The 27,431-nt window shown below is 35.8% G+C and overlaps 1 protein-coding gene across 4 annotated transcripts in view; it reads left to right on the top strand.

Annotated features, from left to right (window-relative positions):
- The window catches only part of ADGRL3 (adhesion G protein-coupled receptor L3), an 888,015-nt gene that overhangs the window by 745,764 nt on the left and 114,820 nt on the right, over nt 1-27,431 (top strand). For all 4 annotated transcript variants that reach the window (XM_033214560.1, XM_033214561.1, XM_033214562.1 and 1 more), the window contains 4 exons: nt 1,023-1,206; nt 2,102-2,224; nt 7,412-7,620; nt 8,584-8,760. In XM_033214560.1, coding sequence (XP_033070451.1) covers nt 1,023-1,206; nt 2,102-2,224; nt 7,412-7,620; nt 8,584-8,760 — 693 coding nt within the window. The remainder of the gene's footprint in view (nt 1-1,022; nt 1,207-2,101; nt 2,225-7,411; nt 7,621-8,583; nt 8,761-27,431) is intronic.

Here is a 27,431-nt window from a genome sequence, read left to right as displayed (position 1 = left end):
TGTCAATAATGTGAGTCCTGTTTTAAAACACTTATGTGCTGCCTGGTAACTGTGCCTGTGTTGGCTGTTTATTCAACTTTATTTCTGGATTAGATGCATATTTCATAATGATTTGGGTTCAGGGATGATCACTTTCAAGCTGAAGGTATTGTATCTTTCTATTTTACAATTCTGTATGTTTGAATGAAACCCAAAACCTTATTGGGAGAACTGTTTTTCTTTGTAACCGACAGCATAAAGCAAACCACAGGAAATATATAAATTGTAACTACAGAGATGATTCTTTTGGATGAAGCAATGAGAACTGTAGTGTTTTGTCTCTATGTGTGGGTGTACCTACTGCTGATTTTTTAAAGATAAGACACCTGAGGACCATAGGTAGTAAGGTTCAACTGTTTATTCCCCTCCTTAGTAGTAAACAGCATGAAGAAGGTTTCTCTTTGTACATAACATATCCAAAGCCCCTGGAGTATGTATCCTTTGATATCTTCCCCATTCTGACATTTTACTAGCTGGCTAAAAAACAGATAGGTTTGCTATGTGAGTCATCAACCTATAGGCAACAAATTCTTGGATTGTCACGTTTATGGTCATCCTTTTAATCTCTGTTGTGTTCAGCATCCAGTTTTATGGTAATGTACAGAAAAAATGATTTTCTCTGAGTCATGTGGTAAAACTCTTGGTTTAAATTTTTTGTCAACACTTCCCCAGCCAAATAATTTAATTATGTGATCATAGTCTTCTTGAAGCTTGTGTTATTGATGCTAAGAAGAAAGCATGACTTTATTTGTTGTCTTTCAAAACAAAAACAGGTTTTCCTCTTGCTTTGCAAAGTCTCAGCTAGGGTTTTACAGAATAAAATAATGAATGCTTCTGCTGCAGCATGTCACAGGGGAGGCTGGGACAATACTGAACTCATGCACACTGCTGATCCTTGCTTGCTGGGCAACATGTACACCTGGATTTCTGACAGCTATGTGGGTTCACTAGAGACCTCTGTCATTCTTTTCATCCTCTTATAGGCAATGGTCGAGACAGTTAACAACCTCCTTCAGCCACAAGCTTTGAATGCGTGGAGAGACCTGACTATAAGCGATCAGCTACGTGCGGCCACCATGTTGCTTCATACTGTGGAGGAAAGTGCTTTTGTGCTGGCTGATAACCTTTTGAAGACTGACATTGTCAGGGAGAACACAGACAATATTAGTAAGTGGCCTTTGTTATTCAGAAGGTCCAGACACTGTTGTATATCAGAAGAGGGAAAAGAAAAAAGTATCTCTGGTGTCCCAGATATGAGTGATACTTTATTTCAATGGAGAAAAGTCATTCTTTTTCTAAAATAAAGAGGGCATCACTTGTCATTGGCTTAAAAGGATAGAAAATCATGTGTGCTATCTTTCTTAGGACATTTCGATATTAGGTTCAATATTGAACACAGTAGCCTGAGATCACTTACGGTGAGGTTTGTTTTTTTAAAGGACTTTTATGTATGTATTATACTATTTAAAATTTCATCCTCTTAGTAAGGACTATTAGGAGTTATTTCAGTTATAATGAGAGTATCTTTGAATTCACATTATAAAGAAGTAAGTCATTTGAGTGAAAATGATAAAACAGTGTTTGATAATCGTGTTATTTGACTTATAAAGGATATCAATCTATTTTTATTGTGGATTAGGAGTAGCTAACACTTTTATTTCAGAAGTTATGATAAAGCTGTTTCAAATTTATTGGACTTCAAGATCAATATTGATAGGATAGTACAGCTCTAGATTACAAAAGGATTTTTATTTAATTTATAAAATAAAGATTATATTTTGAAACTTAAGGCCAATGACAATGTATTAGAATTTGGGATTGAATTTTAAATTTTAGACTTTATGATTGACATGTTTGTATTATTTACATAATTTTAATAACTTTTATTTGCATTATTTTTATAAAATACGAACAATATATTTTCTGAAAGATTTTCATAAAGCATGACAAATAGAATGAGAATTCCAGTGTTTTGATTTCAGAAATACTGCAATGATTTAGGAAATTATTGTAGCTTAGGTATGTTTCTCAATGAGCACGGGTATCTCTTTGATATTAACAGAATTGGAAGTTGCAAGACTGAGCACAGAAGGAAACTTAGAAGACCTAAAATTTCCAGAAAACATGGGCCATGGAAGCACTATCCAGCTGTCTGCAAATACTTTAAAGCAAAATGGCCGAAATGGTAGGTTAGAGTTTATTTTTTAAGCTTGAGGGAGTTGAACTTGCATCAATTCATTCCTTTTTGGCCCAGAATATTAGATCCACTATTGAGGAACTTTTCCCCTCTTCCTTTTCCTACACTATTCTCTTTCTCCTCCTCTTCCTCCTCTTTCTACTGTACAGCACCATCAATATTACAGTGATATTTATTCTACAGAATTCCCAATCAGATTTGGAAATTGTTCCATTACTTTTCAGTTGCCAGAAACTTAAATATGAAGGAAATTATGGACAACAAAATTCAGAGGATCTGACATCTTTCCTCAAAAGGAGGAACTCTCACTGAGTGTGCAGATTTCACTTGTAAAATTTTTTATTTTACTTCTAATTAAAATTTTTTTTTTTGCTTATTCAGCATCTTTTTGAGAGTATTTTTATGCTTTTCTTTGCAAAGCATACAAACATTTAAATGTAAGGAGATGATTTTGGGAAATGGAACTGTACATATAATCAGCTTAGCTTACTACTAAATTGAATACACTGAAAATAATTAAAATTCAATAAATAATCTTATAAAGTATGTCCCAGATTTCACTAATATTAAAAAATGTTTAAACTTACACACATGTATGTGCATGTATATGTATGTGTGTGTATATATGTATATGTATATATGTGTGTATAGATGTGTGTGTATATATATAAATATGTATGTGTATATATATCTCTCCTCTAAAATAGACCCCTCTTTCCCATATTTGTACATATATGCATACACACACACACACACACACACACACAGAGATATTTCTTTTTTGCCAAGAAAGGGATATTGTTTAATCTGCCAGGTGATAGGAAGACGACCTCAGTTCCTAGTCACCAACTTAATGCTAATATTTCATATTGCAAGGTGAACAGTGTTGATAAATAATATCAAGAAAAACAACTTACATTTGTTGTCATCAGAATAAAATGGTCTGTAAATGTTAGAAATATTGTAAGACTAAACTTAGGAATCATTTTTTATGTTACTCATTTGACTAAGAAAATTTTTGAGACAGCAGTAAGATTAAGTAGAGCAAAATTAGATTCCTGCATTAGCTTCCTAAATTGTTTCCCTGCTTCCACTCTTTTGCCCTCCAACAGTATATCCTGTTGACAAAGGGTTCTTCCTGAAACATACATCTGACCAGTTGACCTCCACTTACACTTAGAATGAAATCTCATGACTTAACCAGGCCTGCCACAGGCTACCTGGTCCACTTCCTTCCTGCCTCATTTGCCACACCTCGCATTTGTCTTCAGCATGTTCTGTGTGATCCAGACAGAGTAATCTTGATTCTGTTTCTTGAACACACCAAGCATGTTCCTGCATCAGGTTTGGGTTTTTTTTTGTTTTTTTGTTTTTTTTAAACCTTTCTTCTTAGAATACAATTTTTACTTTTTTTTTTTTTTTTTTTTTTGCATGGCACCCTCTCTATCATTCACTTTTTAGAATAAATCTACCTCTATAAGGAGAGTCTTCCCTATCTCCTCTAAGGTAAACTCCTCTTTCCCAATCACTCTTTCCCCATTAGCCATGATTATGCCAATGTTTCTTCATAGCATTTATTCACTTATCATTATAAGAAATAATAATATTATTATTTTTTAATCTGCCTGCTTACTGCCTGGGTCTCCTTCCAGACAGTAAGTTCCATGGGAGCAGGGGCCTTGTCTAATCTTGTTCACTGATGTAACCCTAGTACTTCAGTGCCTGGTTCATCTATACATCTATATACTCACTACTTAAGTATACAATAAATGTGTGAACCTTCAGACACAAAACTGTGTATCTGAAGACATGTAGAAATAGATTAGTCAAATTAAGTTCTGTGTTCATTTATTTTCTAAATTAATGTATAGTTGTTTTTTGTGTGTTTTGTTTTGTTTTAATAGAGAAGAGGGTCTCTCTGTGTTTCCCAGGCTGGTCTTGAACTCCTGGCCTCAAGAGATCCTCCCACCTCAGCCTCCCATAGTGCTGGAATTGCAGACATGAGTCATCACACCCAGCCTGTTTTTGTTTTTGTTTGTTAAAGTCACATTTAAGCATTAATTTTAGAGCAGAGAATATGAGAGAATTGCCAGTGACTAAGTGTGCTGGTAACACGGTGGGATGTCAAAATGACGCCATCCTGAAAGTGGAAATTGGCATGAATTATCAGCCAATTATAAACCAATTAAAATGGAAGTTTTTAATGTCAACAAGAAAAATGCATGAATGTTCTTAATTTTCACCTTTCAAAAATCAGCATTTTAATACCAAATCTAGAGGGAAAGAACAAAATTAAATTGTATGTTATAACAGATAAGTATTTAGTGAATTACTATGATTTGCTCAGTACTGTATTAACACTTGTAGATTAGATAAGAATGCTCTCTTCCATTATGTAGCTCTCATCATAATGTCTTTGCTGGATTATGGAAATGATAATGGTTATCTCATAGAATCACTGAGACGGCTGGAGAATCAGTCCCAGAAGATACACTAGAGCAAGGAGGCTGACAGCAGCCTATACCACATCACAGAATCACTGCTGTGAAATGTCACTGCTACCGCAAATGAACTCTGTAGCAGTAACTGTGCCGCTGCTGCTGCTGTTGTTGCTGTACCACTTCCTGCTTCTTTGTATCACTAGCTCCTCATCTGATACCTGAGGCTACTGAATCTGATTGGATGCATCTAGCAGAAGTGCCCAGAGCAACCTATTCACAATAAGCTAGGAAAGCAAGTATATGTCCATTTTGTGTCTATAAATTCCGAAGAGTAGGGAATTTCCCAAACACGGGAGTTAGATGTTAAATAGCCCTCCTCCTCAAAAAAAAAAAAAAGAAAGAAAAGAAAAAAAAAAAGTAGCTTTTTTTTTTTTTTTTGCCTATCTCCTCACACGACTCAATTTTCTTTTTTTCCACTTGATTCTAAGATTCAGAGATAGGGACTGTGACTTCCTCTTCTTAGTAACCATAGTAGTTGGGGCCAGAAATAAGATATAGGGCTTGACTTTTTTAAATAAAGGAAAAATACAATTTTAAAAAGTGTGTTAAGAGACAATTCATTTCATAGAGGATTACATTTAAGAGACTGTCATAAAGGAAAAAAATAAGGTGGAAGGACTTGGTGACTTTGTGGAAACAGTGACCTTAAAATAACATGACAACTGAGTTTTAAGACAGGTAAAGATTGTGAATTCTTATGTGTTTTCCTTAACATTGCAATTGAGAAATAATTTACATACACTAAAATATACATTTAGCTTGAGGAAGCATTTAGCTTGGGAATTTGACAGTTGTACATTTTTATAATATCACAAAAAGAAGGAAAATAAATGTCTTCTGTACCCAGAAAATTTTCCCATGTCTTTTACCAGTCTTCTTATTCCCTCTCCCCACCTAATAAAACTTTCTTCTCATTACTATTTCTGTAGACAACATTTGACAGGTTTTTTTTTGTTTTGTTTTGTTTTGTTTTTTGAGACGGAGTCTCACTCTGTCACTCAGGCTGGAGTGCAGTGGGACAATCTCAGATCACTGCAACCCCTGCCTCCCGGGTTCAAGTGATTCTCCTGCCTCAGCCTCCTGAGTAGCTGGGATTACAGGCGTGTGCCACCACGCCTGGCTAAATTTTGTATTTTTAGTAGAGACAGGGTTTCGCCATATTGGTCAGACTAGTCTTGAATTGCTGACCTCGTGATCCATCTGCCTCAGCCTCCCAAAGTGCTAGGATTACAGGCATGAGCCACCGCACCCGGCCAAAATTTGCCAGTTTTTTAAGACCTCATATAACTGGTATTATACAGTATACACCATTTTCTGTCTGAATTCATTAACCAGGCAAAATATATATATATATATATATTTTTTTTTTTTTTTTTTTTTGAGGCGGAGTCTCGCTCTCTCTCCCGGACTGGAGTGCAGTGGCCGGATCTCAGCTCACTGCAAGCTCCGCCTCCCGGGTTTTACGCCATTCTCCTGCCTCAGCCTCCCGAGTAGCTGGGCCTACAGGCACCCGCCACCTCGCCCGGCTAGTTTTTTTGTATTTTTAGTAGAGACGGGGTTTCACCGTGTTAGCCAGGATGGTCTCGATCTCCTGACCTCGTGATCCGCCCCTCTCGGCCTCCCAAAGTGCTGGGATTACAGGCTTGAGCCACCGCGCCCGGCCACCAGGCAAAATATTTTTAAGACTTTCTCATGATGTTCCATGTATCAATAGTTTGTTCTTTATTGATGAATAGTATATTCTATTATGTAATATGGCATAATTTATTTATTATCCTATAAATAATAATTGACTTGTTTCCAGTTTGGGACTATTAAGAATAAGGATATATATCCACATGTATTGTGGTGGATATATGTTTTCACTTATCTAGGAAAGGTAGATGTATGTTTAATTTTATAAGAAATTGTCATTTTTTCCAAATGGTTGAACTATTTTATACTACCACCAGAAGTGTATGAGAGTTCCGTTTCTTCCACATCCTTATCAACATTAGTGTGGTCAGTCTTTTCAATTTTAGAGATTCTTGTGGGTATGAAATGGTAACTCAATGTAGTCTTATTTTTTCATTCCGTAATTACTAATTATGCTGATCATTTTTCATGTGTCTATTGGCCTTTCCTTTATTTATTTTCTAAAGTGTGTATTTATGTCTTTTGCCATTTTAAGATGCCATTAATTTATTGTTGGATGGTAAAATTGCTGTATATATTAATGAATCTTATTTTTAAATGTATTTCAGTCTGCTTGTTTATGTTCTTAATAATGTATTTTGATAGATTTTTGGTTTTGATAAAGTTTAGTTTATCATTTTATGATAAATGTCTTATTGAAGACATTTTTACCTTCTTCAAAGTTCAAGAATATTTTTCTATATTTTGTTCTAGAAGCCTTATGATTCTGGTTTTCATGTTTAGGTGTATGATCTATCTTAAATTTAGTTTTGAGTATGGAGTGAGATAGGGATTGAGGTTCATTTTTTAAAATAGTGGTATGTAGTTATTTTAGCATAATTTGAGTTTTCTCTCCTCATAAATGACTTGGTACTTTGGTTGAAATGAATGCTGAATTTTTTGTATGAATACATACTATATGGATTTAATTTTCTATTTCATTAGTACTAACTAATTTAAGTAGAATAGACAAACTAATCAGAGTTTGCATTTATTTTAGGAGAGATCAGAGTGGCCTTTGTCCTGTATAACAACTTGGGTCCTTATTTGTCCACGGAGAATGCCAGTATGAAGTTGGGAACGGAAGCTTTGTCCACAAATCATTCTGTTATTGTCAATTCTCCTGTTATTACAGCAGCAATAAACAAAGAGTTCAGTAATAAGGTTTATTTGGCTGATCCTGTGGTGTTTACTGTTAAACATATCAAGGTAAGAAAATGGCATATTAACTTGGGTGTTCATATTATCTGTATTTTTATAACACTGAACATTAAGTGTATTAATTTTATTTTTTCTATTTGACATATAGCAGTACATTATTTGTACAATATAGTGGTAATTCTTTTTCAGAAATAAGATTTGGAGGAGAATCATCCTTGTATTTGTAAATACTTATGGTAAAAGCATTCATAGATGGATTTATAAATGCTTCTCCATAACTAAAAAGACCTAGTCCAAGTGTAGAGATCTAAAATACAGCCGGAAAATCATAGATAATATTACAAAATTCTATTGTATTTGGGATTCATGTGAAATGAATAGATTTTTAGCTTCTCTTGCCACAAAAATAAGAAAACAATGGGTAACTACGTGAGATGATGGATACGTTAATTTGCTTCACTTTGGTTACCTTTCTACTATCTACATGTATTTCATAACATTATGTTGTATACCTTAAATATTCACAATACTGTTTATGTTTTTTAGAGAAGAATAGGAGTACATTAAACAGAACTAGACGTGGTTCTATATTTGATATTTCAAGCAATTATGTCCATGTGAATATATATTTTTGCATATATACAAAGATTGAGGTTGTAAATTCAACAAAGATTTCTAAGGATCATCCATTCAGATGTTGGTTGTTAAGAGCAATGAACCTCTTTATTTTGCAATGTGTATTAATTAGTGTGATTTTGAAACATTGATATTAGTATATTCTTTTACTGTTAATTTAAAAAAATAGTGCACTTGTCTCTAGTCAGAGGGAACAAACAACAGCATATATTCAGTTTCCCTTAGAATTGATGAGGCCCACTCATGAAAACACTGGTGGACATCTCTAAAAAAAGGGAACAGAATATGAAGTTGTATTATATGTAAAGAAAATGCCAACTTAATTTACATGATCATAAAGTAGTTGTTGATTTTATGGATTTTTTTCCCCTGTAGCAGTCAGAGGAAAATTTCAACCCTAACTGTTCATTTTGGAGCTACTCCAAGCGTACAATGACAGGTTACTGGTCAACACAAGGCTGTCGGCTCCTGACAACAAATAAGACACATACAACATGCTCTTGTAACCACCTAACAAATTTTGCAGTACTAATGGCACATGTGGAAGTTAAGGTAAGATATATACCATGCAATGAAAATGTTTTAGTACATAATATGATCACTAACTGTAAATAGTCCTAACTATATGGGCTCTCATATTTCAATGTTTTTCTACTTTCGTAGTAATTCTATTAAGGAACTCTCAATGTTCAAACCATATCCTTGTGGATGATTCAAAGAACTTGTTATCTCTTTTCCTATTATCAATATAGTTCTTAAAATTGAAGTTTGCTTAATAAACTTCCCCTAGTCTCCCTGTTATTTTGGATAATAAATATCAGATCATAACCTCATGAACAGGGTAAGATAGCACCCCAGGACCAAAGGCCAGTGGGGTTGGTTTAGATAGCTGGGACTAGGGAGGCGGAAAAGTAAAGAGCTATGCATAGGTTAGATACAGTCAAAATGACTCTTGGGAAAGCAACCCTCAAGCACAATACCCAGAGAATGGTAGTGCAAAGGACTTGGCATACCCTGACATAAGGAAATGGGTTCTGCCCATGCAAGAAGACATTATTCTAATTCCAGATGATAGTTTCCAAAGTCAGAAACATGGCTACATCAATTTCCTCCCAGTGTGACTAGCTTTCATATGGATAGTGGGTTGTCAGATGGATTGTATGAGTTTGCAAGGGAAGGGAAGGTTGACAGGGTTTCAGGAGATCAACTCAAGCAGGATAACAGTAAAAGCTAGAAATGCAGTAACTATCAGATTTTAGGAGGCCTAGGCCAGGAAACAAAAAAACGCTAAGCAGGTCAGTGCATCAGTAGTAGGTAAGATTATTGCTAACACTGAGTAATATTAATACTCAACCTATAGAAATGTATGGGGTTGAAAACTTCAAGTTTTATTTCAAGCCAGATACTTCATGGCCAGAGATGTTTGAGAATGCAAATATCTTGCTTCCCTCATCACAATAGTTAAGAACTGAGGCTGACTCAGATCCACATGTTGGATTCCACCAATTGTTATTAGTTGGAAGAAGGCTATTAATAGATTATATACATTATGTGACATTAAAAATTTAATTTTTGAACTTTGAAACAAGATGCTCAACAAAAATAATACATTTTAAATAAATATTGTATGTCTTAAACTAAACGGATAATGACATTTAAAATCTTAAAATAGGCTGGGCATGGTGGCTCACGCCTCCCAGCACTTTGGGAGGCCAAGGCGGAAGGATCACTTGAGGTTAGAAGTTCGAGAGCAGACTGACCGACATGGCAAAACCCCTCTCTACTAAAAATACAAAAATTAGCTAAGCGTTGATGCATGCTTGTAATCCCCCCTACTCGGGAGGCTGAAGCAGAAGGATTGCTTGAACCAGGGAGGCAGAGGTTGCAGTGAGCTGAGATTGCACCAGTCCACGCCAGCCTGGGAGACAGAGTGAGATTCTGTCTCAAATTAAAATAAAAAAAAAAAAAAAAAAAAAAAAAAATCTTAAAATATAGTTTTTTTTTTTTTTTTAATGTCTTTATAAGTTAAATTCAATTTCATATGTATTAGTCTTTAAGATTATTAATCCTGTATAATATATACAAAATTTTTGTCTTTAGAACTAGCATTGGTATTTTGCTTTGGTAGGGAAAAGCACTCATAGCTTCAACACTTTATGTAAAAGTGAAAGCTTAGTTTTCACAGCCTTTTATATTATAATACCTCTGCTATAATTATATGGTACATATTTCATTGTGAAAAGAAAATGAGTACTTAAAACCCTAGAATGGCTTTCACAAAGATTGAACATTCTTTCATATAATTCATTAAAATTTTTCACTATTTAACTAATACTGCTTAGCTTTCAACTTTAGTAACTGGTAAATAGTATTTTCAAAACAATTGTCTTTATAAGTTCAATAAAATGTGAAATGACATGTATTTTTAACCATACTGTTCAGTTCAGCACATATATGTTAGTAGTGTAATAATATAAGATATGAACACTGGCTTCAAAACTTTACAGGTTTTCTTTTCAGATGAGACAGAAAAAAACAGCTATATAGTTAATAAGGTAGTGATAAGAATGAAGTTTGAACAGTGTACTGTGGGAAAATTGAATAAGTATAATAAAAGTCTGGAGAAGTTCTTAGAGATTTAAAAGCTGTATATTAAGAGATTAATGGATTAGCCAGAAAAGTTGTGAAGAACATTTCAATCAGAGAAAACAGCAGGAGCGAAAACACAAAAATGTTATATACCATGGTGTGTAGAGCATGGTAAAAGAGTTTAGAATTTAATACATGATAAGTATAACAAGGCTAGTGTTTAAGTCAAAATAAAAACAGAAACAAATATCTAAATTTAAGATTTGATTGGGGAAGCAAGAATTGCAGTTCAGGTATACATACAGACTGGATGGTCTTCCTTATGCCTGAAGAACAAAAAGAAAGTTGGAGACTTCATAAAAAGAAGTGCTACGTATTGTTTTCCGAGAAAGTTCATTGGCACTAGTCAAGTGTGGAGAGCTGGCAAGCTCTGATTGGTGAGTGACAGGCAATGGGTCTTGGAGTCAAAGGAGGTTGTTTCAGTAGCTATTGAGTAAAACTCGTTTCAGGTTACAACAGGCAGTTTCAGCATGCAGGCTTACAGTGAATTCCATTCTTGGAGCCATGTTTTGTGCCCTGAATGCTTTCTTCCCTGTCTTTTGCCTCTGTTTTAGTTGGTATGACAAGAATAATCCAATTCATATGACCATCTTTCATTGTAGTTAGAAACTGGAGGCGGACTGAAGAATTTAGTAGGACTGTGGCCATGAAGGACATAATTTATTTATTTCCATCTCTGGTGCTTGCATCAGGGCGATGTAGAAATTTAGATGAGCTTAACATCTGTAGGCTCGGAGTGAAAGTCTCAATATCCTACATGTCTGAATATTTACAAGTAATACATAAAGTTGGGAAAAATGAAATATAACTTGACTTAACAAAATATAGCTTTATAATCACCGAAGACACACAATCTGAACTTAGGATTCCCAGAATCCCCAGAGTTCTGCACTTGTACATGGCAGTGTCAGAAGAGCCGACTCCTGGCTCACAGTCAGTGGTTTACCCAACCCCTTCAAAAGGAGGAGGCGTGGGGATGGGGAGGCTCTCTTTCCAGACTCTCAGGGATAACTGTGGTATGGATCTTTGCTGTGATTCCATGGGCAACTTGGGCAACTAAAAAATGATTGCTAGATCTCTAAACAATGATAGCACCAGTTTTGGAGAGGATGTGGAGAAATAGGAACACTTTTTACACTGTTGGTGGGACTATAAACTAGTTCAACCATTGTGGAAGATAGTGTGGTGATTCCTCAAGGATCTAGAAATAGAAATACCATTTGACCCAGCCATCCCATTACTGGGTATATACCCAAAGGATTATAAATCATGCTGCTATAAAGACACATGCACACGTATGTTTATTGTGGCACTATTCACAATAACAAAAACTTGAAACCAACCCAAATGTCCATCAATGATAGACTGGATTAAGAAAATGTGGCACATATACACCATGGAATACCATGCAGCCGTAAAAAAGGATGAGTTCATGTCTTTTGTAGGGACATGGAGGAAGCTGGAAACCATCATTCTGAGCAAACTATCGCAAGGACAGAAAACCAAATACCACATGTTCTCACTCATTGGTGGGAACTGAACAATGAGAACACTTGGACACAGGGTGGGGAACATCACACACTGGGGCCTATCACGGGGTGAGCGGAGTGGGGAGGGATAGCATTAGGAGATATACCTAATGTAAATGACGAGTTAATGAGTACAGCACACCAACGTGGCACATGTATACATATGTAACAAACCTACATGTTGTGCACATGTACCCTAGAACTTAAAGTATAATAATAATAATAATAATAATAATAATTATATAAAATAGAAAACTAAATTACACTGGTTAAGGCTTTTTAAACAAAGCATAAAAATGACTGTTCCTATTTAAAAAAACAGTAATAGTACCAGTTTATGTTGCAGTTTTAGACAGATTATTCCCAATTCTTTGTGGATGATAGATGTCAAATGATTAGACTGGCTGGGTGCGGTGGCTCATGCATGTAATCGCAGTACTTCGGGAGTCTGAGGCTGCTGGATCACTTGAGGTCAGGAGTTTGAGAACAGCCTGGCCAACGTGGCAATCCGTCTCTACTAAAAATACAAAAATTAGCTGGGCATAGTGGTGCATGCCTGTAGTCCCAGCTACTCAGGAGGCTGTGGTGGGAGGATCACTTGAGCTCAGGAAGCAGAGGTTGCAGTGAGCTGAGATCAACCACTGCAACTCCAGTTTGAGCGACCGAGCAAGACTGTGTCACAAACAAACAAATAAACAAACAAAATGATTAGACTGGTTGTAGTGTGACAGTTATTTTAATAAGTCCTGGTAAAGTAAGGGATGTCTAGGGCATAGGCAAGGGCTGTTGTAGTAGTCATGAAGAGGATTTGTATTTCAGATATACTAGGATACAAAAATATAAATGGCTTACTACCTTGTTTATAGAGTTCGATAGAAGGGCTATACACATGTACATTGTCTTCTCCCTGCTATCAGTAAAAATAGGGAAAGTATTAATGTCCTTAACATTTTACAAAGTAAAAATGATGACAAAATTTTTAGCTACCTTATGTTATTGATCCAAATAATGTCATCCAGGCCAGGCATGGTGGCTTGCAGCCTGTAATCTAAGCACTTTGGGAGACTGAGGCGGGCGGATCACTTGAGCTCAGGAGTTCAAGACCAGCCTGGACAACACAGTGAAACCTCATCTCTATTTAAAAAACACAAAAATTAGCCAGGTGTGGTGGCATGCCCTTGTAGGCCCAGCTACTTGGGAGGTTGAGGTGGGAAGATTGCTTGAGCCCAGGAGGTTGAGGCTGCAGTGAGCTGTCATTATGCCACTGCACTACAGCCTGGGCAACAGAGTAAGACCCTGTCTCAAAACAAAACAATGTCATCCAAAATTTTATTTGATTCAAATTTAGAGAGTTGGTGCAGGTATACCAGAGGGAGAGCAAATTCATGCTCAATTAGCAGCTTAAAAGTAAAATTATCTTAGCTGTGTCAGCACAGTTTACATTTTGATGTTCGAAGGACTACAAACTCTATTTTGTCAGAGCGTCACGAATTGATCCATCTTAGCAAGACTGGCTATATATTAACAAATGATACATTTAAATCTAGATTGTATTACTCTGGCTCTGAGAGTCTACATTTTAGGTTAGGTTATAAACTCAGACTCAGAAAAATGAATCAAATTTGAGGCAGCAACAAAAAATATCATTTTATGCTCAGTTCATTGCCTAACAACCTTTCCCCAATCCTTTGTATAACAGTCATGACTGTGACTACTATTGTGTGTCAACAAGAGATAAAATAAATGGAAATCAATATTTTCCTTTAGCAGTCAATCACCAAGCATGTGTGTCCTGAAATTCTTATATCATAATCTCTTGTGATTATCTGCGTCAGCCCCATTTGGATCTCACAACAAGATTTGGAAATGTTAGCCGTCAATGGAAAAGAGAAAACAAGGAGACTGATCATCTCTAGAGTTTCAAAAAGAAACACACTGGCCAAACTTACCTAAGACTAATGTTTCAAACAGAACATTAATTTATTCATACACAGTGAGAAGTACAGCAGCCAGTTGGAACAGATATTTATGTCTTCTAGTCATCAGTTTCTAACTCTACAAGAAAACCTATAAAGGAAACAAAATTATTATTGGAGAACTTTCTTTGAGGAATTTGGAAAGAGTGCAGGAAGAGTTAGCTCAAAAATCGTGATAGCTGTTGGCATCAAGCGATGGTATCCTGATGCATCTTTCTCCGCTCCAGAGCTCTCCCAATGCACTGAATTGCTTTTATTTGTCCTATGTGTTATTTCTGCTGTTCAGTCAACACTTTCTTTATTCTTTTATTCACATTTTTGATCACCTAAGTTAAGATAAACATCATGAAGATACTGACACGTTGCCTAATACACAGTAGGCTCTGAATAAATGTAACTTCCTCCTTCCTAGTTATCAGATGTATTACTGGATTCCAAGGACTCCAGTGCAAACTTCAGGCCCTCAGGAAACTCGTATTTTTAGAGAAGTGGTGATAGGGAAGAAGAGCACAGAAGAGAAACTGCAGCTAGAGTCATAGTTTTGATAAGAATTATAACCAAGGCCTACCTTGTGATTTAGAGACATAGGGGAAAATCATCTGTGTGAGCCAGGAGTCCTCAGAAAGGGCTTATCAAAGAAGTGTCCTATTACGAAGATCAGATGTATTTCATAAGTTAATGTGTGGAGAATTTGAGTTGGCCTCATTCTTGCAACACCTTCTTCACTGTGCTGTGGGTACACCACTCCCTAGTTTCTTTCCTTCTCAGCAACTTGTCCTTTTTAGCATATTTTGCTGTTTTCTCCTCATCTGCATGACCTCTCATTGCCATTCTGGTCCTGAGCATAATCCTAAATACCTGCCTTTCTCCCTGGGAGATGTCATGCAGTTATATGGCTCTATACCTCATCTCATGACTCTCACATATTTCTATCTCCATTTTTAAATTCCAGACACGGATTTCACCAGTGGCTTGATGTAACTACTTACACTTATCTAAAAGTGTCACAATCCTAGAGCTATATACTTATGATATTCTCTAATCTAAGTCTTCTCCATTTTAGTAAAAGTCCACTCTGTTCCTTCAGATGCTCTGTTCCTAAAGCATGCATCACTTTTGATTTGTTTATTTTCCTTCATACTGCACAGTCAATTCCATCAGCATCTCCTGCCAGATTCAGAATCTGACCTCTTCTCAACATCATCTCTACCACCTAGGTTCAAACCTCTATCATCTCTCCTCTACTTGTTTGCTATAGCCCCTCAACTGCTGTTTCCTTCTTCGTTTCTCTTAATTTTCAACATAGTTGCCAGAGGGATACTTTTAAAATGTGAGTTAGATCATGTCACTCCTCAAATTTATTCCCAAAACCCTTTAAAATGCAAATCAGGCACTTCATACCTTTGATTCAATCTCTAATGACGCCTTATCTGAGTAAGAGAAAAATCTCAAATCTTGGCCCCCATTAGCATCTCTTGACATCCTCTCCTACCACTGTTCACCTTGCTCACCTGCTGTAGTCACTGGTTACAGTGGAAAGCCACTCCTTGCCTTTCCACAAACACATCAGTTGTGTCCTAGTTAGACCTAAGTGTCTTTCTCTTCTCAACACTCCCTACCCCACCCCCGCAAAGATAGCACTTGCCAAGATTCCTCATCTTCTTCAAGTTTTTGCTCAAATATTACCTTCTCAATGAGGCTTTCCTTGTTCACCCTATTTAACATTTTAGATTACCCCATCTCCACAAAATATAGAAGGAGTAAGGCAAATCAGGTCCCTGGCCTCAGAGAATTTATAGTTTATCAAGGGAAGGTTGTGTCAAGGCTGATTGTTGACTGGGGTGCTCAGAGAGATTTCAGCTAGGTTCCCCTCAGGCAGACAAAAGTAAATGGCATGATTCCAATTGAACATCGCTTAGAAAATTAAATAGGAGCACTGAAACTTTTCTACCTTTTCACGAACATTATTATTATTATTATTTTTTCTACAGAGTAGGGGATAGTGGGTTAGGGTAGGTTTTTTTTTATTGTTTTTTGTCTTCTTTCTAAATTTTAAATTTTTCTTATTTTGATTATTTGTTCAAAACTTTTACTTTAGCACCAGAGGTCTGAATAAGACAATACTGAGTAACTATTTTTCAGTGATCTAGTCCTTAGCTTTCAAACTAGACATTAGTAAAAACATTGTAAATATACTTTAAATTAGAGTTGCTGATTACTTGTACCTCAGATATGTTCTTCAAACTTTAGAACATATTAATTTAAACAGATTAAACTACATAATAATGAATGCTTACTAAATTAATTAAGATACATATAGTTTCATTCATTGTAGCTATCTCATATCAAAGATAAAATATACTTTGAAATGATTTTTCTTTAAGTACATGACAGTTAAATACAAAAACTAATTTAAACTAATTAGTGATGAATTTCTGCTGGGGGAAGTCATTTCAATAAAGAAACACCTCTCAATTATTATCATTATTTATTTTACTTTAAGTTCCAAGATACACGTACAGAATGTGCAGATTTGTTACGCAGGTGTATTTGTGCCATAGTTTGCTGTACCTATTGACCTGTCATCTGAATTCCCTCCCCTGGCTCCCCATCCCGCAACAGGGTCTGGTGTGTGTTGTTTCCCTCCCTGTGTCCACGTGTTCTCATTATTCAACTCCTACTTATGAGTGAGAACATGCAGTGTTGGGTTTTCTGTTTCTGTGTTAGTTTGCTGAGGATGATGTACTCCAGCTTCATCCATATCCCTGCAAAGGACATGACCTCATTCCTTTTTATGACTGCATAGTATTTCATGGTGTACATGTACCACATATTCTTTATCCAGTCTATCATTGGTGGGCAATTGGTTTGGTTCTATAAATAGTGCTTCAGGAAACATGCATGTGCATGTATCTTTATAGTAGAATGATTTATATTCCTTTGCCTATAATGGGATTGCTGGGTCAAATAGTATTTCTGGCTCTAGATCCTTGAGGAATTACCATACTGTCTTCCACAATGGTTGAACTAATTTACGTTCCCACCAATAGTGTAAAAGTGTTCCTGTTGCTCCACAGCCTTGCCAGCATCTCTGTTGTTTCTTGACTTTTTAATAATTGCCATTCTGACTGGCATGGGATGGTATCTCATTGTGGTTTTAATTTGTATTTCTCTAATGATCAGTGATGTTGAACTTTTTTTCCTATGTTTGTTGGCTGCATAAATGTCTTCTTGGGAGAAATGTCTGTTCATATTCTTTACCCACTTGTGAATGGGGTTGTTTGTTTTGTTTTCTTGTAAATTTGTTTAAGTTCCATGTAAATTCTGCATATTAGACTCTTGTCAGATGGGTAGATTGCAAATTTTTTCTCCTAATCTGTAGGTCACCTGTTCATGCTGATGATTGTTTCTTTTGCTGTGCAGAAGCTCTTTAGTTAAATTAAATCCCATTTGTCAACTGTGGCTTTTGTTGCAATTGCTTTTGGTGTTTTCATCATGAAGTCTTTGCCCATGCTTATGTCTCAAGTGGTATTGCCTAGGTTTTTTTCTGGGGTTTTTATGGTTTTGGGTTTTATGTTTAAGTCTTTAATCCATCTTGAGTTAATTTTTGTATAAGGTGTAAGGAAGGGATCCAGTCTCAGTTTTCTGCATATGCCTAGTCAGTTTTCCCAGCACCATTTATTGAATAGGAGATCCTTTCCCCATTGCTTGTTTTTGTCAGGTTTGTCAAAGGTCAGAAGGTTGTAGATGTGTGGTGGTATTTCTGAGGTCTCTGTTTTGTTCCATGGGTCTATATGTCTGTTTTGGTACCAGTACCATGCTTTTTTGGTTACTGTAGTCTTTTAGTATAGTTTGAAGTAAGGTAGCATGATGCCTCCAGCTTCGTTCTTTTTGCTTAGGATTGTCTTGGCTATACAGGGTCTTCTTTGGTTCCATATGAAAGTAATTTTTTTCTAATTCTGTGAAGAAAGTCAATGGTAGTTTGATGGGAATATCATTGAATCTATAGATTACTTTGGGCACTATGATCATTTTCACAGTATTGATTTGTCCTATCCATGAAGATGGGATGTTTTTCCATTTGTTTATGTCCTCTCTTATTTCCTTGAGCAGTGATTTGTAGTTCTCCTTGAAAACATCCTTCACATCCCTTGTTAGCTATTTTCTTAGGTATGTTATTCTCTGTGTAGTGATTTTGAATGAGAGTCCATTCATGATTTGGCTCTCTACTTGTCTGTTGTTGGCATAAAGGAATGCTTGTCATTTTATACCTCTCAATTATTAGAGTTGGCTATGTGAGAACTTTTATATAAAAGAGTAGTTATGCCTGGCCATCTCATAATCCATAAATAAGCATAGCCGAATAGTAAGTTATCTCTCTATGTAAAAGAGGATTACTTATTAATTTAATGGTACTTTTTTTCTCTTTTGGTTTTATTTATTTATTTATTTATTTTTTATTTATGACAGAGTTTGCTCTTGTTGCCCAGGCTGGAGGTTACATTTATATAGTAGTTTACAATTTGGAATTGACAAAGACCTTAAGACCTTAGGAAAAAGTAAATAAATTTGTGTGTGTGTGTGCAAGGACACTACTGTTGATACAAGGAAAACTAGTTAAAGCTTTGTTTTGATTATTTCTGAAATATTTACATTCATGAAAAATATAGCTAATTACAATTTGAAAAATGGTGAAGCTTTTAGTTAGTCAAATGTAAAATTATCCTATAGCATCTTTTTATTTCATTTTCTTTCCTTCATACATGCTCTTTGCCAGTTAAACAGACTCTGCCTCTTGCTTTCTATAAAAAAAAATTTGTTTTTAATGTTTCACAAATGTTACTAATTTCTAATCTGTGTGTTCAGAAATTGCTGCAGTTGTACAGATTTAGAGATTTGGAGCTGTGCTTGTCACATAATAAGTATTCAGTAAAAGTTAAATTTCTTTTCACGTATTTCTAAAATACTTTGTGTACCTCTCATCATTTTATATTATAATCATCTCTTGAAACGTATTTGTCTTCTCTAGACTGTGACTTCCTCCTATTAGGGAATGTCTTCATTTCTTGTTTGCAACCTCAGTGCCTTGTATGGTATATAAAATAATATTTTTTGACCAAGTGGACAGAATTCATTAAAAGAAAAACCATATCATATGATATAAGACCTCTTAAGTATCCAAAACGTGTCTTGTTTTGCTTTGTCTTCATTCTTGTTTCTAATTGATTGTAAGTTTATTAATGCTGATGTTGTAAGAGTTTTTTGTTTATTTGTTTGTTTCTTTCTTTCTTTCATTAGAAACCACAAAGCCAACTGCTATGAGGGATTGTGTTAGTTCATTTTCACACTGCCATAAAGAATAACTGAGACTGGGTAATTTATGAAGGAAAGAGATTTAATTGACTCACAGTTTCACATGCCTGAGGAGGCCTCAGGAAACTTATAATCATGGCAGAAGGTGAAGGGAAAGCAGGCAGTTTCTTCACAAAGTGGCAAGAGAGAGAGAGAAAGCAGGAAAAACTGCCACTTTTAAACTATCACATCTCATGAGAACTCACTATCACAAAATAGCGTGGGGGAACCAACCCCAGGATCCAATCACTTCCCACCTGGTCACTCCCTCCACACATGGGGCTTCCAATTCAAGATGAGATTTGCGTGGGAACACAGAGCCAAATCATATCAGTGTTATCTCTGAATTCCCAATTATGCTAACATCCAAAGGTGAGAAGAGCCTGTCTCATCTACTTGTAGATTTGACAACTTTTCTGAATTGCTACCATAAACCTCAAGGTGGCAGCACAGCTGGTTAACTACTGAATTCCCCCTGCTTCTACTGTCTAAGGAAACATTTGATTGTCTTCTCTTTTAGACACAAAAGTTGCCATTACAAAATTTAGGTAATGTAATTGTATACTTTTTTTTTTTTTTTTGAGTCGGAGTCTCGCTCTGTCGCCCAGGCTGGAGTGCAGTGGCCGGATCTCAGCTCACTGCAAGCTCCGCCTCCTGGGTTTACGCCATTCTCTCGCCTCAGCCTCCCAAGTAGCTGGGACTACAGGCACCCGCCATCTCGCCCGGCTAATTTTTTTGTATTTTTTTTTAGTAGAGACGGGGTTTCACCGTGTTAGCCAGGATGGTCTCGATCTCCTGACCTCGTGATCCGCCCGTCTCGGCCTCCCAAAGTGCTGGGATTACAGGCTTGAGCCACCGCGCCCGGCCATGTAATTGTATACTTAACTGAGATATAGTATTTATGATATTTTAAAACTTTCCATTATTGGGAATTGCAGATTTCTCTGTTGTTTAGAAGAATGTTAAAAAACTAAATCCAAATGTCTCTTCATCTCTTAGTAGCAATTCTCTTTTGTAACCCCCTCTGTGGAGGGAATATTTTAATTTACAGGAGCATAAGTTTCAAAGTAATTATATTAACATTTCTACTGTGGTTTTGTAGAGCACTGTAAAAATGCCTCAGAAAATGGTCTTATAATTTATACTACCAGCTCTTTTCTCTAGTCAAATTATAATTCTTTGGAAATAATACAAAAAGTCTGCCTACTCTCTCCTGTCAATTCAACTTGACATTGATTTTTATCATCTTTAAAATACTTCACTTTCTTTAGTTTGATGATTGTATTTTTTTTAAAGCTTACTATTATCATCCCATCCCAACTTCACCTCATTCCAAGTATAGAACTTGATTTGTTGTTTAAAGCCATTGTATTTCTTTCTAAATGTAGAATTGATTCAAAACAGTCACAGGTTGGAACATTTTAATTCCATACCATGGATTCTGTGTGTTGAATATTTTATAGCTAAACTTTTTCTAGGCTAGAAGAAAACACTAGGTAATTTAATATTGTAAGGTTCTGCAGTTGAACATGAAAGTACTTGTTTTTCAAAAAGAGTATTTTTACTTTTTAACGTCCAAAAAGAAAAGTTACTTTAAAAATTTAAGAAATTACTTTTATTATTAGAAAACAAAATATTGAATTTATGATGCTATAAGTTGCACAATCCTATGCCTAGTTCTTACACTCATTTTGTATTTTGCTGTCTATAGTATGGTGGGATTTAAGTGGAGGTGGAGTTTAAAAATCATAGCTAATACTTTAGTATAATACTTTAGTATAAATAGTACCTTAAATAATGTATTTATTTAAGGAAAAGCTATATAATTTGTATGTTGAGTACCTCCAAATACAGAAAATTTCTTGAAAAGAAACTGGTTTCAAAAACGTAATATTTTATTATATTATCTTGAATATTAACTTTATCCAAAAGCTAACCTTTTAGAACCAAGAATTTTTTGGTGCTTTCTCACTGAACACACTTGTCATAATATATCTCCTTCATACACTTATTCAAATTTGAAATTGTTTATTTGCTAGTATGCTGTTTTATTGTTTACTTCCTCCTCTTGTGTCCAAGTTCAGTATTAGGAGCAGAGTCCTGAAGGAAGTGAAAGAGTAGGCCTTGAAGATCACCTGGGGAAAGAAAGACTCTTCCAGGCAGAAGGAACAAAAACAAGTCCCTGAACCAGGATGATTTTGATACGTTTGAGGAGCTGCAGGGAGAACAGTATGGTTGCAGTTGAAAAAGTAAGAGAGATAGTATGTTAGCAGAACAGGCTGCAGGGTCTAGAACAGAAGACTTTGTAAAACATAGGAAGGACTCTAGGTTTGGGTTTTACTCTGAGCACTCTGGAAAGCCACAGGAGAGTTTTGAGCAGAGGAGCAGCATGGCTTGTTTTTGCTGTTGTTGTTGTTTGTTTGTTTTTGTTTGTTTGTTTTTGAGATGGCATCTTGCTCTGTCGCCCAGGCTGGAGTGCAGTGGCCGGATCTCAGCTCACTGCAAGCTCCGCCTCCTGGGTTCGCACCATTCTCCTGCCTCAGCCTCCCGAGTAGCTGGGATTACAGGCGCCCGCCACCTCGCCCGGCTAGTTTTTGTTTTTGTTTTTTTTTTTTTTTTGTAGTTTTTAGTAGAGACGGGGTTTCACCGTGTTAGCCAGGATGGTCTCAATCTCCTGACCTCGTGATCCGCCCGTCTCGGCCTCCCAAAGTGCTGGGATTATAGGCTTGAGCCTCCGCGCCCGGCCTCAGGTAGGCAATTTTTAAGTCTCATTAGCAAAAACAAAATTACTCAAGATGACAATGATTTCAAGTTTATAAGACTATTAAATAAGATGAAATGTATAAATGTATATGTAGGGTAATTGTCCCATAATAAAAGTATTAAATAAATATTTGTTTTCTTTTTTTCTTCTCATGTTTTCTGCTGTGAAAAAGGCACTCTAGAAATGTCACACCCTAGCTCCCCAAATTCTACAATCTCACTAACTACTTAAAACCTGACCTCTTAATAGAGAAAATGTCGTATTTCGAAATTAGATGTTGCAATTCAAAATATCTGAGTTACAGATATTTCATAAATTAAATATTCACCTTATATGGGGTGACAAAAGAGCAGCAGAATTGGTACATGTGACGATATAAGTTCTAAATTGTGAGATCAGTTAGCATGTTTACTCAGGCTTCCTATGTATCTAGAGCTAGTTCTTAACCATTTATAATTGTCTAGAACTAGATATTAACCATTTATAAGAGTTGGTTACATTTTTGCCCAGGCTACCAAGAAACAACAAATCCCTTTTATTTAATAAAAGATAGCTGCCACCTTCCTCATCCACTCGCTTTCGCTCCTTCTGTGCCAGACACTTGCAAACACTGATGTTTTAATTCCCCAGGTTGTAGAGAGTATTTAGAACTATATTTCACTTGCATACAATGGGCAGAAAAAGGGCATTTCAAAATATGAATGAGTATAATGGGAGAATTGTCTTCCTACCATCATGACTCCTGGGACATCAACCTTAACTCTAATTCTCTTTTGTGCATTTCCTGTTCCAAGGCAGGAAAAGGAGAACGCTGCCTTCCATACCACTTTCTCCCATCTAGTGTGGACCACCAATTATCTAAAACCTCTTTTACTTCATTTCTGATGAAGTTGTTCTGAATAGGAAAAATCATTGGGGGAAGAAGAGTAAAGGTTCTATGTATTTTCACCATTACTTATCTCTGTGAAGGGCAGGGAGAAAGAACAGAAGAAAGAGAATCTACCTAGAGATATTGAGAAAGATAGTGTTTCTATTTGAGGAGGGGAATTGACACCAACTTGTTGTATATCTTCTTAAATTCATGAAAGAAAAAGATATGTCTAAAATTGTTTGTAGAAAGAGAGCATTATGGACTTGAAGAAAAACAAGCCATTGAAATCATTTTATTTCCTTTTTCTCCACTCTTTTACAGAACTTTTATAGAAAAGTTGAAAGAATGATACAATACATACTCATATACCCCTTTTGTTTTTGAATTCATATCTATTTGACACAGTTGGCTTTCTGTATATGTTGTGCATGTGTGTATATTTTGCTGTATTATTTGACTTTTTGAAAGTAAATTGTGCAGCCTGGGCAACACAGTGAAACCCCGTCTCCACTAAAATACAAAAAATTAGACAGGCATGATGGTATGGGCCTATGGTGGTATGGGCTTATAGTCTCAGCTACTCAGGAGGCTGAGGCAGGAGAATTGCTTGAACCTGGGAGGCAGAATTTGCAGTGAGCCAAGATCGCACCTCTGCACTCCAGCCTGGGTAACAGAACAAGCCTACATTTCAAAAAAATAAAAAATAAAAATAGAAAAATAGAATGTAAATTACCGATATTATATTACTGAACTCCTAAAATTTCAAGCAATTATATTTTAAGAACATTATTGTTAACACAAACAAGATATTTAACATTGATACAATACTATCATCTACTATATAATCCCCCAAAAAATGTTTCCCAGTTGTCCCAATAGAGTCATTGTTTTTTCAAGCAGGACCCAACCAAAGATCATACACTGCCTTCATTTGCCTTGTTGCTAATCTTCTTTTATGTCTTTCTGCCTGTTTTTCTCTTTCATAAGAATGACATTTTATGAAGTCCAGGTCAGTTGACCTATAGAATGTTCCACAGTCACAACCTTTCTTATTTTTTTCCCTTATGATTAGATTTGAGTAAAACATTTTTGTCAAGAACACCATGTTGTAAATGCTGTATCTTTCCCGTTGCATCAAGAGGTCCAGTTACTATCAATTTAGTCATTTGTATTACTGAATTGGATCACTTAGTTAAAAAGTTACATTGTACAGAAACATTGAACTTTTTGTAATTAAGAGAAATCTGTGGGAACGTATTTGGAAACTTTGTTCTATTAATCTTAATTTTTAAAATTTATAATGTGCTCAATCCATCCTTTATTGTTCCCCAAATAGTTGAGTACCATCTTGGTGACCAGCAAAGCTTACAGTTTATTTAGTAATATAGACAACTGATCAACAAAATCAACATCTTGTGAGAAATGTGTTATAGTTCTCACAACTATAGAGGATTCTGTGGAAACACATGGGAATGAGCTTTATCTGGACCTTGAAGAGTCAGGGAAGACACCCTAGAGGAAGTGACATCACTTCCTAGGACAGTTTAAGCAAATCGAGAGACACAGTTATGATAGCATGATATAAGGCTGTATTTTTTGTTTGTTTGTTTGTTTTGCTATATATATTTTTTCAATACATGTTATATTATTTAATAGCATGCTTTGTTTGAATTTTTTTCTGGATTATAGCAGAATTTTTTTTTTTCTTTTGCTATGACTATTGTTTTTTTTTCTTTCCAACTTTTATTTTAGGTTCAGGGGGTACATGTGCAGGTTTGTTACATGGGTAAATTGCATGTCACAGGGTCTTAGTGTACAGATAATATTGTCACCCAGATTATCAACAGAGTACCTGATAGGTAGTTATTCAATCCTCACCCCTCTCCCATCCTACCCTCAAGAAGGCCCACTTGTCCATTGTTCTCTTTTTTGTGTTTATGTGTACACAGTATTTATCTTCCACTTATAAGAGAGAGCATGCATTGTTTCGTTTTCTTTTCCTGCATTAAGTCTCTTAGAATAATGGACTCCAGTTCCATCCACGTTGCTGCAAAGGACGTGATTTTATTCTTTTTATGGCTGCATCGTATTTTATAGCGTATTATCTACCACATTTTTCTTTTTCCGGTCCACCATTAATGGGCATCTAGGTTGATTCCATGTATTTGTTATTATGAATCGTGGACAATATAACTTTTAAGCAGAAAGAATCCTGTGATCCTCCCATGCACAGCTTGGATCCTCACACTTGAAATATTTAGATTCTATTTCATCTTCAGCAAATAAGATTGGCTAAAAATACCAGCTAGAGGTCCATCTGCAATTCTACTGAGAAACGTTTTGTAAGAAAAAAAGTTATCAAGTACATAAGGGATCCTAAATGTGGACACTGGATGAAGACTTCAACTCTCAAAGTGTCTCAAGACCTTTCATAATAAGGATGAACATCATTCCTTTAAAGTCTACATAGATTACCTCATTTTAATCCATAGCATCACAAAAGGTATTGTCATCACAATTCTTTATTTTCTAAGTTTATAATTCAGGAAAGTAGAAATAAGAATTAAAAATCAGGAGACTTAGGTTTCTGATTCCAGTGTTTTAAGTAATTCCTTTTTGTTCTTAGGCAAATCATCTGAACTTCCTGTTCCCATTATTAATTGAGCAAATATGACTAACACAATTTTTTCTAACAGTCTGTCAATTATTTTAGGGATTGAATAATAAAATCTGTAAGAATCATATTGAGAATTATAAAGTTTTCTGGAAATAGGACTTATTAATTCACTGTTTAACTATTCTCAAAGCCTTTAAAGCTCTTCATCCTGGATGTAGTTAACTCTCAAGGCACAAACACATGATTGAGATTCTAATAAAAATAATGATTTTATCTACACCTAATCAGGTAAACTTTTCCTGAAAGAGAAATGTTTAGGCCAGTGCTTTGCCTTGGGTTTAGAAGTGACAGACTCTTTGAAATTGTCTAATAATAGCTTTGTGGCAAGATATAACTACATGTAACTTCCCAACTCTTTCAAATGTTGGTTGTATGAACATTGGGAATTCCCACAATATCAGTATCACTCAATGTAGTTTTAAGTACAATCATAAATCAGTACTAAAAATAAATAATCTTTTTTATTGATTCAGTTTCTTCTTCATTAGTGAAATGATTTTAGCATTGTTTAACTGAAGGAATTATTATTTTAAAAAAATTAAATATAATGGTTCTAATCATCCAATCTATTCATGCTTAAGCATAATCAATCAACGAAGCAGAAGAAACATACAAACCTTTCCATCCTAATATCCTAAAAATATTTTCAATTGTGTGTACTGTCCTTGGTAAGAACTAGTTGAGGTGTTTATTAACTATACTCTATTTGTTCCAGATCACAAAATTTTACTGTAACATGGCAACATTTCTGTAATCGTTTTTCTTTTTTTCTGGCTTATTAGATTTTTCGACAGGATCTCACTCTTTCACTCAGGCCGGAGTACAGTGGCATGATCATGGTTCACCACAGCCTTGACCCAGGCTTGGGTGACCCTCCCACCTCAGCCTCCCAAATAGCTGAGACTACAAGCACCCACCACCACGCCCGGCTAATTTTTGTATTTTTTGTTGAGATGGGGATTTGCCATGTTGCCCTGGCTGGTCTTGAATTCCTGGGCTCAAGCAATCCGCCCGCCTTGGCCTCCCAAAGTGCTAGGATTATGGGAGTGAGCCACTTTACCTGGCCTTTTTCTGGCCTATTTCATTTGGCTATTTCTAGTAAATAAAGTGATAAAGTTAGAAAACTACTAGAATTAGGCTAGGTTTTCCAGAATAGTTATTTATACAGCTTTATAAGATAGACAATAATGACAAATTGTATAAACAAGATTTTAAAAGCATTTGAGGCCGGGCGCGGTGGCTCATGCCTATAATCCCAGCACTTTGGGAGGCCGAGGCAGGTGGATCACGAGGTCAGGAGATCGAGACCATCCTGGCTAACACGGTGAAACCCCGTCTCTACTAAAAATACAAAAAAAAATTAGCCGGGCATGGTGGCGGGCACCTGTAGTCCCAGCTACTTGGG

This window comes from Trachypithecus francoisi, unplaced genomic scaffold, assembly GCF_009764315.1.
Source record: "Trachypithecus francoisi isolate TF-2019V2 unplaced genomic scaffold, Tfra_2.0 Lachesis_group1, whole genome shotgun sequence".
Classification (NCBI taxonomy): domain Eukaryota; kingdom Metazoa; phylum Chordata; class Mammalia; order Primates; family Cercopithecidae; genus Trachypithecus; species Trachypithecus francoisi.
Note: the sequence above shows the minus strand (reverse complement) of the source record. Positions and strands in the feature narration are given on the sequence as shown.